The sequence below is a fragment of the Chinchilla lanigera genome, unplaced genomic scaffold (genome assembly GCF_000276665.1).
Source record: "Chinchilla lanigera isolate Chin_1 unplaced genomic scaffold, ChiLan1.0 scaffold00003, whole genome shotgun sequence".
Classification (NCBI taxonomy): Eukaryota; Metazoa; Chordata; class Mammalia; order Rodentia; family Chinchillidae; genus Chinchilla; species Chinchilla lanigera.
In genome coordinates, this window is record NW_004955404.1 from 1903177 (window position 1) to 1914562 (window position 11386).

Sequence of the window (11386 nt, forward strand, 5' to 3'; positions counted from 1 at the left end):
CCCTGATAGGACCCCAGCTCACTCCTGTCCTGATGTCATCCTGCTCACTTCCTGTCCTGAGGTCACAGGCCCCTGATAGGACCCCAGCTCACTCCTGTCCCGATGTCACGGGTCCCTGATAGGACCCCAGCTCACGCCTGTCCTGATGTCATCCTGCTCACTTCCTATCCTGATGTCACAGGTCCCTGACATCACCCGGCTCACTTCCTGTCCTGATGTCACAGGTCCCTGATAGGACCCCAGCTCACTTCCTGTCCTGAGGTCACAGGCCCCTGACATTCCACGTATCCTGGAGACCAGGACTGGAGAAGCTGAGCCCTTTTCCTTCCGCTGCAGGGAACATGGTGACGAGGAGAGGAGCAGGGACCCACTTCTTCGTCTTCCTGATGTACTGCTGGCCAAAGGTGCAGCTCCGGCCGATGGGAACACACTCAGGTACAGCCCCGAGGGGAGAGGCGGCAGACAGACCACGGCCCTGGTCAGGCGGGCGACACCTTCCCTACGGTGCCTCTCTGCTGTGGCTCAGTGTGCTCCTCCCGACACTCAGGGGTGACAGCATAGTGACGGCGTCCCAAGGCGGGGCCCTCGAAAGTGGGTCCTGAGAGCAGAGGCCTTTGTGGCCTCGGGTCACGGCCCCTGCTGCCTCCCTCCTTACCGCCCCCTCCTGCCCTCCGTGCCCCGGACTTGCGGGGTCTCCTCGGGCGTGAGAGCAGCAGATCTGTTCTACTTCGCCTGGAGCGAGAGTGTTGTTGTAGCGGCACACACAGATGCAGACCTCCTCCCTCCCTGCCCAAGCCCACTGCTGGACAGCTGGGCCTCGAGGGACGGAAGCCGCGCAGAAGCCCCTCCGTCTCTGAAACCCCTCTGACCCCGGAACTCGGTGGGAGCGTTGCATGCATCGTGTCCTTGAGCTCAGTGTTGATGTGGGGAGCTGGAAACCCTGCCAGAGCAGAGGAAGATGGTCCCACCCCTCAGGCAGTCAGACCCTGCAGCGGTCTTGGCATGCATCTCTGCACCCTGTGTTTTAAGACACAGGTAGTAGCCCAGGCTGGCTTCAAACTCACAGCGATCCTCCTGCCTCAGCCTCCCAAGTGCTGGGATTACAGCAACTGTGTGCAACCCAACCCGGCTGGGGTTTTCCTTTTGAGGAGTATCTCAGCACTGCCCCAGAGAACATAAAAGATTTTCCTGCTGGCAGATAAAAGCCCTGTTTTCAATCGATCCAGAGTGCTGTAGTCATCCACAAGATCATGAAACATCAGCACACACTGTGGGCCCCGTCTCAATCCCCTGACCGTGTCCTGCTGGCTGGGGGAGGGGGCGAGCAGGGCCCACGTGCTACTGGCTCCATCTCTCCCTTCTGTTCCAACCGCATGAGAGGCCGGGGCAGCAGCACGCTCCTGGCAAGGCCCAGCCGGGTGTGCGCAAGCTGCCCGCTGCTCAGGCTTCCTCAGAGCTAGCGGAGCACTGAGGTCCAGGAGGAGCGGCCTGACTGTCACCACTGGAGAGTCTCGGGCCTCTCTCCTGGCCCCTGGCGTCCCGAGCAAAGACGTGGACAGGACGCAGGGAGGCCGCGCGGCCCACATTTACCGAGGTGGGAAAGACGCGCACTCTGCAGCGTGAGAGCAGGCGGCAAACAGACTCTCAGTGCCAAGGTGGCGGGGTCCTTTGTACCCAGAATCCCGGTTGTCCCTGCTCAGGCAGCTGAGGCACTGCGACAGGTGTCCTGTCCCATGGAAAAGCAGCCCCTGCCATGTGTAGATGAAGGATCAGGAAGAGTGTCTTTGGATTGGCCCTGCCTGTATGCAAATGAAGGGTTGAAAAGAGCATCTCCTGGGCCAGGCAAGGTGGCTCAAGCCTGTAATCCTAGCACTCGGGAGGCTGAGGCAGGAGGATCACTGCGAGTTCAAGACCAGCCTGGGCTACAAAGTGAGCTCAAGGCCAGCCTGAACTGCCCGGCAAGACCCTGTCTCAAAAAGACAAAAAAAAAAAGGAAAGAAAGAAAAGAAAAGAGCATCTCCTGATCGGTCCAGCAAATGGCACTGGATTCAAATGAAGGACTGCAAACAGCGCTTTTCTGCTTGGCTCTGTGCACAGCCGCAGTGTGTGGTCAGTGTCCCTCTCCCGGGAGCGTCCGTCAGCCGGTTGCACTGTCTTACTTCCAGGGTGAGCACAAGGTGAGCTGGAGCTGAGCCCCTGGGCTCTGGGATCCTCCTGAGAGCAGGTCACATGGTGCCGGCTGAGTGACAAAGTCCACCCCGAGCTGACCTGGGAGAATGGTCCCGCCTGGCCCTGAGAGTGTGCAGACGGCAAGCGGTTACCAGAGCCCACAGCGTCATGGAGAGCTTAATGCAGGAGAACTGTAACTCCCTGCCTGTTAGATGTCAAACGGTCCCATAACATCGAGGTCCCAAACCAGAGGAAGAAGTTCGAGTTTTATTGGAAACAAGGGGAGAACAAACAGCTCCTGGGTTTCCAGCAGGGGTCCCGAGTCGGGTGGCCCCTGAGGCCCTTTGTCACTGGGTGATTTACACAGCAAAGTCATGGTGTGGTACAGCGTGGGTCAAGTCACCACCAACCCGGAGGACGACAAGTGCAGCCCCTTAGCTAGCATGGATCGGATGGGGAGTGAGCCGCACAGCCGGAGTGCGTGGTGAGAACAAAGGCCTTAACACGGGGCATGGTGGCGCACGCCTGTAATCCCAGTACATGAGGCAGGAGGCTGAGGCAGGAGGATCACTGCAAGTTCGAGGCCAGCCTAGGCCAGCCTGAACTTCATAGAGAGACCCTGTCTCAAAAAAGACAAAAAAAAAACCAAACCAGAACAAAGGCGTTGTAGGGAAGGGAGGGGTCTGGACGCTCTGGGCACCCGAGCGGGCGGCAGATGCCTTCTGCACGTCCTGGAGGTGGTGTGTGTCACAGTGCAGTCTCCAGGTACTGCTCATCCCGGAGGGAGGCGTGCTGGCCTGGCCATTGTGTCCATGAGGCCTGGCTTTCTTCAGGTGTGCCTCCAGCCACAGGCCTGACGTTTTTATTTTTGTGCTGTCTTCCTTGAGAGCCCCACCCCTCTCTGACTGGATATTAATTTCTATCTAACTTAACCGCCTATAATAACATCAGTGTTGCTAACTCCCTTTTTCACAGAGGAGCTAGGATTACAAAGCAAGAGTTGTGAGGCGCTGAGGACAAGAGGTGCCCTCACTAATGTCACTCCCGGCCCCCGTCCGTTCCTGGTAGAAGGCTTGGGCAGCCCTCAGGATCCTCTCCAGCTTGAGGCCTGCTGGAAACCTTACACAGTAACCAGCATGGCAAAATGGAAATTTAAAAGTTAGAAGGCCAAGCATGGCTGCGCACACCTGTAATCCCAGCACTCGGGAGGCTGAGGCAGGAGGATCGTTGTGAGTTTGAGGCCAGCCTGGGCTACAAAGTGAGCTCAAGGCCAGCCTGAACTGCATAGCAAGACCCTGTCTCAAAAAGACTAAATAAATTAATTAATTAAATAAAATAAAAGAGTTTTTCCTGTACAGACAAGTGACTTCTCCAGGTTTCCCAGGGAGGGCAGGTCATTTCCTTTCTACAGGGAAGGGAGGAGAGATTGGGGGCAGGAAGGGACAGAACCAGCTTGGCCACATCTGGCACTGGGTCTGCGAAGTTCCTGAAGCTGAGATGAGGAATTGAACCGCAGCAGTGAGCGACTGGGAGAGGGCTCATTGGGTGAGATTTTAGGACCCACTCAAGAATGGGGTTCCCGGGGCTGGGGATTTAGCTCAGCGGCAAAAGCGCCTGCCTGGCAAGCGCAAGGTTGTGAGTTCGGTTCCCGGTACCGGAGAAAAACCAAAAAAAAAAAAAAAAAAAAACAAGAATGGGGTTCCCGTGCTCAGGGAGAGCGGCACACTCTCCCAGTTTGGAGCTGGAAGTATTTGCGTGTTTTTGGCAGTGGGAGTCTGTGGAATTTGACAACCCTGGTCCTGGTGAGGGGAGTGGGCCGCCCGCAGGGAGGTGACATCCGTGCTGGAGGAAGCCAGCGCACAGGAAGGAGGGTGCTCCGCACTGGGGAAGGGAACGGCCCAGGCCGACGTGTCCTGGAAGAAGAGGAAACAACTGAACTGGGCTCCTGTCCTGAGCCACAGTTTTCATTTCTAAAATCACGGCTCTGTTTGTCTCCTTTCTGCCTGCTTTTAGCTTTTCTACGTCCCATCGTCTACTTGCACTCGGGCTCCTGGCTCCTTGTAACAAAAAACCCCAGTGCCTGAGCTCGCTAGGCCGGGCGTGGAGGCAGGACAGCCCCTCCAGCTCATCGGAACCATCTTTGAGTAAAGCCTTTCCCTTTTTTACCAGAATAAATGGCCTCAACTGGTTACCAAATTTGGGGGGCTGGAATCTCCTCCAGAGAGGTACTTTCTAGGTTCTTCCTGTTCTGAACAAATAACTGGTCAAGATAAGCTCAAAAGGTAGTGAAGTTGTACATGTACTAAATGCAGAAAAAGAGCCAGGCATGGTGGCACATACCCTTAATCCTCACACTCAGGAGGCTGAGGCAAGAGGATCTCCTTGAGTTCAAGACCAACCTGCACTATGTAGCAAGACCCTGTCTCAAAAATAAATAAATAAATAAATAAGGAAAAGGAACATGCTCTGCAGAGCAAGTGTAGGCCAGTTACAAGTAGGAAAAGCAGCACAGTCTAAGGGTGAAAGTGGCCCCCGGTGAAAGACAAAACACACAGCCGCCCAGAGCTCATGGGCGCTGTCTTCTGAGTCAGTCCTCGGGCTTTCGAGGGGCCTGGGCCATCCATCCTATCAGAACCCTGCTTGAGTTCCCAGGAGCATGAGTGTCCTAGAAGTCTGATCACCAGGTTGCACCACCGCCCCCGCCCACCCTGCCGTCTTAATCCGCCGCTTTGGTGTGGTCAGCAGAAAGCGAACGACGCCAGCACCGAGCACAGGAACCTACGTAGCTAGGAACGGCCCCTCACTGAGGGCCTCCCCGAAGGCCAGCGAAGAGGCTGAGTCCACCCACGTGGTCTCTGAGGGCAGACTGGTCTCCTCACCCGCTCAGGGCCCCCCAGCTTTGGTCACTGCAGCTGTCCCCAGCATGGCTGTGGGTCCCTCACGTGGAGGTGCTGGGCACCGAGGGGGCAGACAGCGGCCACCGTGAGGCCGACGCCTGAGAGCGCACGTTCGCAGCCACACGGTGCGGGGCGCAAATGCTTTATGCGCGGCTCACGGCTGGCTCGCCCGGCGCCTCCATTGTGATTACGGGACAGACGTTCACTGAAAAGAATATTTTGAACAAACTGCTGGCACGGCGCAGCTGTACCCATTCTTAATGATCCATTAATGCCTCCTCCGAAGAGAACTGTACTTGCGCTGTTTCGTTTCCCGAGGTCAGCATACTGGGAAGCATTGTCACCGCCACCAGACCTCGTTACATATTTCCCCGCATTGTTCCCAGGCACGTGTGCGGTGAAGCTATTGGCATGCAGATTGTCCGTCATTAAAGCCATTTGAAAATCAGCTTTGTCACTGGTTTGGCTGGAACTTCAGATTCTGGCAGACCAGAGGGGCCTGCGCTCAGAAAGGCCAGGGCACCCGCCTGTCCTGTCCTGGGGCTGCCAGTTAGAGCACAGCAGTGGGCGTGAGGTAGGTCAGTGGGAGTAGGTGGTCAGGGGAGTGTGATGATCTCCTGTGGGCTCAGGTGCCCGGGCTCCTGGTGCGCAGGGGCGGAAGCCAGGGTCTGCATTCCATCAGGCTGAGGTGCGAACGCCAGCCAAGATCCACAGCCTAAGACGCCAGGTCAGGCCAAAGCTCGGCCGCATGTGTCTATTTTTCTAAAGTGCGTGAGACATCCACAGCCCCTCTGCTCACAAGCAGGAACTGGGCTGCTGTCCTGCTCCACCCGGGTCAGATCCTGGGGGTCACTGCCACAGAGGCAGCTCCTCCAGAAAACATCTGCAGAGCGGTCTGTTCAAAGATGCCCTCAGGCATGTGAAATCCTAGTGACTAGATCTACCGTGGGTGATTCAGGAATCAGGCAGTGCTGGACCACAGCAGTTAGGTGAGGAGCTCTTCATCCAAAAAAATGAAATACCTAGGAATCAGTCTAACAAAGGATGTAAAAGACCTCTCCTTTGAAAACTACAATATTCTGAAAAAGGAGATCAAAGAGGATATCAGAAAAGGGAAAGATATCCTTTGCTCTTGGGTAGGAAGAACCAACATAATGAAAACAGCCATACCTCCAAAAGTGTTATGCAGATTTAATGCAATCCTGATCAAAATTTCAACAGCCTATCTCACAGTATTAGAGAAAACGATCTTAAAATTAATTTGGAACCAGAAGGACCTAGAATAGCAAAGGCAATTCTGGGCAACAAAGGCAAGGCAGGAGGCATCACAAGCCCTGACTTGAAATTATTCTATAAAGCTACAGTGATAAAAACAGCATGGCACTGGCCAAAAAAAAAAAGACCCAAAGATCAATGGAACAGATTAGAAGATGCGGAAACAACTGCAGACAGACTCAGCCACCAGATCTTTGACAAAGTGCCAAACACCTTCGCTAGAAGAAGGCCTCTTTCATAAATGGTGCTGGGGGTGATGAGCTCTTATAGACAAGCAACGCTTGGGACTGGCTAACTCGACAGTCCCTAGGGAGAAGTTCAGTACAAGTTTCCTCTTCTGCTGCCCGCTAGTGTGGGTCCTTGCTTTTGGTCGCAGTGGAAACCAACATTAAAACACAAATTTATAAGAGGAAGTTGGAACCAGAAATAAGAGAACCTAGGGCTGAATCCCAACACTCCAGAGGCTGAGGCAGGAAGATCCACCATCAGTCTGCGACCAGCTTAGGTTGGGCAACATAGTGAGTTCAAGGCCAGCCTGAGCTACATGCAGAGACCCTGTCTCACAAAACCGAGAGAGAGAGAGGTAAGACTTCAGCTAGAGGAGCTGACGAGATCAGGATACCCCTTAACAAGAGAGTAAAAAAAACAGGAAGCTGTTTCTCGGGCAGTGGAGGGGCGTGGCCCAGTGAGGGGAGCGCAGTGGCCCCCACAAAGGCAGGAGGCAGCTGTAAGGACTTGAGTGTGGTCTGCGTCCTCCAGCGCTGGGTCTTCAGGGCAGCAGCCGGCCTCTCCCAGGAAAGCCCTGCCCCTGTTTCCAGTGGCTCCAGTCCTGGAGGCTCCCATTCCCGGAACCCAGGGGACCACAGGTTCAGGACAATAGCCAGACACTGGGGTACCTGAAGGTCCCTTGCCTCAGAGAGCCCTCCATCCCGAAGGGGATGAGATCCTGTATGTGTGGGGCTATCCACCGTGTGCAGCAGCTCCTCGACAGACAGCCCACCCCCAGAGGAGGGGAGACACGCCAGCGATGAAATGAAAGTCCGGCAGTGCTGTTTTACTGACCTACTGGGCATCTGTAGGGATGTCATGCGTCACAGCAGAAATGGCTTTAAAATCCTGACCGTCCCAGAAAGAAAAACACAAATCATGTTTTGTCTAGTTTATACGCAGACAGAGTTTCAGTGCGTAGCCCTGGCCAGCCTCTAGCTTGCAGCAGTCCTTCCCAGCCTCCCAAATGCTAGGGTTACAGGCCCGCACTACCACCCCGAGCACAGATCATGTTTTTAATGATCAGCTGATACAGGCCGGGATTCTGCCTGTTCCCAAGCCTGGCCGCGATCTGACCAGGTCACCCTTGTGTCATTATTGTATGCCCTGATCTGACTCCCTGCTGTCAGGTAGGACTCTGGCACTGCCACCTTGCCAGCCTGTGGCCTCCTGTTATGGTTGAAACATTGTGTCAACTTGGGGAGTCTAGAGGTTTGGCTAAGTGACTCAGCAGGAAGCCAGGGTGCTTACTTTGTATTGATCCTGAGCCTGTGGAAGAGGAGGGCATGGAGATTATGTGAGAGCTACACGCCCTTTAGGTGGGGGTAGCCTGTTTACAAAGTAAGGCAGGGAAAGAAGCTGCTTGCCGCCATTCCTCCGGTTTTGCTCTGGCTGTTTGCTGTTCGGCTGCCGTTTCCCCCCTTTGCTCTTGTTGCTTTGCTATCTTCTGCCTCGGAGCCAGCCAAGTATGGACTGAAACCTCCACAAACTGTAAGCTAAATAAACCTTTCCTTCCGTCATTTTGGACGTTGGGTATTTTGTCTCAGCAACGAGAGAAAAGTAACCAAGACACCTCCCATAATGAGTCACCGTTCATAGAGGGGTCAACCTGCTGCTCTTATGGAAGGAAGTGTGTGCCCTCCTCTGCTCACCCCCGGCCCCTGAACGAGTCCCGAGGTCCCGGGACACGAACTCACCATGCACCTCTGGCCAGGAGGGCAGGCCATGCTTGGGCTCCCAGCAACCACGGGGCTTTTCCCGCGTTTCTGGGGGACAAGCCCAGTCCAGGGGCTTCCCTGCGGCTGCCTCTCACCTTGCGGGGGGCACAGGGACTCAGTGTTCTCGAACAGGGGGGCGGCGTCCCCTGAAGCCACGTCTAGTTACAGAGAGGTTCGGGCAAGTGAAGGGCTGCTGTTAAACTTAAGGTTTTTATTTTCCCACCCCAGACACCAGCTCTGAACTACTGAGTTTTAGAAGTTTGGATGAAGTGGCCACATTATTCGGTAAGAACCCGGTGCCAAGCGGGGGCTGTGGGGAGGCCGGGCTGCGTTGGGCGCTTCCCAAATAACCTGAGATGCAGCCGGCCGAGAAGCAGGTTGGTTTGAGGCCCCGTTCCGTCTGAATGAGCTGTTCCCCCAAGTCCCTGGTGAAGGAGACTAGAGCACAGGGCACAACCTCCTCAGCTTGGGCTCCTGAGCTCCAGGCTCACTGTGCTGTCGGGAGCCGGGCCGGGCCGGCGGGGAAGCCGTGGGCTGTGAACCGCAAGGGTGCAGCCTTCTCCCGGTCCCTCCTTTGTCTCTGTGTCCCGGCTGCATCTGCCGTGGGGGGAGCAGCTTCTCCTCCCTCTCCCTCTGCCTGGCTGTGTCTGCCCTCGAGCCGCTGAGCAGACGGAAACCGAGAGCCAAAACAAAGCTCTGCTCCTCCGAGCTCAGGGGTCCCACGCTGGGTCCCAGCTCTCAGCGAGAGGGACAGGGAGATGGGCGGGAATCGCAGTCCCCCGGCCTGTGGCTTTAGTGGCTGAAGTTCCGGCGGATGTGGACTCTGAGGCCAGGCGTGGACTCCGGGACTGTTGGAGCTGACAGCACCCTGCAGCTGGCTCCTCGCAGTGAGGCCCCGGCAGGGTCCACGTTGGCCACCTGGAGCCCACTGCCCCCTCAAGCCCAGCCCGGCTTCCTCCTCGGTCTGCACTGAGCCAGGCCGGTGAGTGCGCTGCCCCGAGGGCCCGAGGCTGAGCCCTGGCCTCCTCCTCCTCTGCCCCGTTGTTCAGGGGACCTGGGAGGCTGCAGGGACACGGGCCAGCTCCTCAGGGGTGCAGCCGCTGTCACCTGGCAGGCACCTGGCACACAGGTTCTCCTAGAGCTCTGGGGTGGGGAGGCGACCACTTTTTTGAAACAAGTCTTGGTATTTAGTCCAGCTGGCCTTGAACTCCCTATAGCCCAGGTTGTCCTTAAACTCAGGTCCTCCTGCCTCAGCCTCCCTAGTGCTAGGATTGCAGATGTGCATCACCCCACCCAACCACTGTCAGATTTTCTGATAGCCATATTAAAAATGAAAATCCACCGGGCATGGTGGCTCATGCCTGTAATCTCAGCACTCAGGAGGCTGAGGCAGGAGGATCACTGTGAGTTCAAAGACATCCTGGGCTACAAAGCCAGCCTGAACACATAGTGAGACTCTGTCTCAAAAAGACAAAAATAAAAATAAAAATGAGAAACCATTTTAATAATATATTTAGTGTCATTTCAACATATAATCAACATAAGGCCAGGGGTGGTACCACATGCCTGTAATCCCAGCACTCAGGAGGCTGAGGCAGGAGGACCATTGCGAGTTCGAGACCAGCCTGGCCTACAAAGTGAGCTCAAGGCCAGCCTGAACTGCATAGGAAGACCCTGTCTCAAAAAGATGAAAAAATAAACAAACAACAACAACAACAACATCTAACCAACATAAAATACTAAAGAGATGTCTTCCATCTTACCACACCAAGTCTTCAAAATCCAGTGCATCCTCTGCATTCGAGGCCACTTCAGCGTGGAGACCCGACACAGTCCAGGGCACGTGCAAGGGGCCAGAGCCACCCCGCAACAGTGCCACCATCTGATCCCGCCCCTCACTTTACACTTGGGAAACCGAGGCCAGAGGAGTCCCCTGAGCTGGAGCGGGGCCTCGGGCACAGGCCGACCCAGCTACATCAACGTCTGTCCCCTGATACCAGGGCAAGCGGTCCCCACAGCGCCATCCTGGCGGGGCGGCAGGGGCCATCAGGCTGTGGGGGTGGTGGCGACTTCTGGCCACTGTTGGACTTACCTTGGGGCTGAAGCTCCCAGGAGAGGCAGGAGGACAGGGAGAACCTAAGCCATGCAGACAGGACAGAGTGGCCGCAGGGCGCAGGAAACACCCACGACCCCGGCTGTGGCCAGGGCTCCAGTGTGTGCCTCCCTATGACAGAACACCTGGGACACCAGCTTGCTCAGGGCACAGGTCCGCGCGGGCCACAGTCCCGGAAGTTCCGTCTGTGTCCGTGGCTTCCGGGACTCTGGACCTGTGGTGAGTAGTGTATCTGCTGGGCTGGTGGTGCAAAATCCAGCTCATGGCCAGGGAGCAGAGAGGAGGAGACGGGGGCCCCACAGCGCCCCTGACAACGAGGCCAGGGCCACCTGGAGACCAAGCACAGTGTCCTTGAGGCCAGCAAGACCGAGCCAGAGCAGCAGGCAGCGTTCAGGAGAAACCCGGACGCCTGATCTCTCGGGGAGGCAGCGCCGCCCCAGCCAAGGTTCTCCGGGGGTCGGGGCCCTGTCCCCACGTCCCTGTTTCCTACCCACTGTGGCAGGGACCGCGACAGACGTCAGCCCCACTCTAACGTGTTCTTCTGTGTTTTTCCCAAGATGAGATTCTAGTCCAAGAGATTTTGGATCCAAAGAAATTAACATTCCTGGAGACACTAAGCCCAGCAGCAACATTACCAACAGAAAAAACGACAGAAAAAAGCAAGTATACGGTTTTCTCCCACAATCTGTGTGTCTCTGGGCACTGGGGTACTGGCCAACCCAAGACCCGGGGATCCGGGAGGCCCCCTGCACGTGGGTGAGGGTGAGGGAGAAGGGGAGCAGCTGGCCCAGCCCTGCCCCGGGCTCCGGGGGAGGAAGTGAGAGCCAGGCAGTGGGTAGCGCAGCCCCACCGGGGCTGGTGAGCGCACCGCCTGCTCTGGTGCCCGGCCGCCCAGGACGGGCACACTGAAATGACAGCCTGAGTGTCCACACGCTGCCATCCCCACG

The 11386-nt window shown here is 56.3% G+C and overlaps 1 protein-coding gene across 2 annotated transcripts in view; it reads left to right on the forward strand.

Moving 5' to 3' along the window:
• Window positions 1-267: 267 nt before the first annotated feature.
• The window catches only part of LOC102018676 (protein SPACA7-like), an 18783-nt gene continuing 7664 nt past the window's right edge, over window positions 268-11386 (forward strand). For both annotated transcript variants that reach the window (XM_013515729.1, XM_005373996.2), the window contains exons 1-3: window positions 268-435; window positions 8555-8611; window positions 10997-11098. In XM_013515729.1, coding sequence (XP_013371183.1) covers window positions 342-435; window positions 8555-8611; window positions 10997-11098 — 253 coding nt within the window. In that variant the 5' untranslated portion in view covers window positions 268-341. The remainder of the gene's footprint in view (window positions 436-8554; window positions 8612-10996; window positions 11099-11386) is intronic.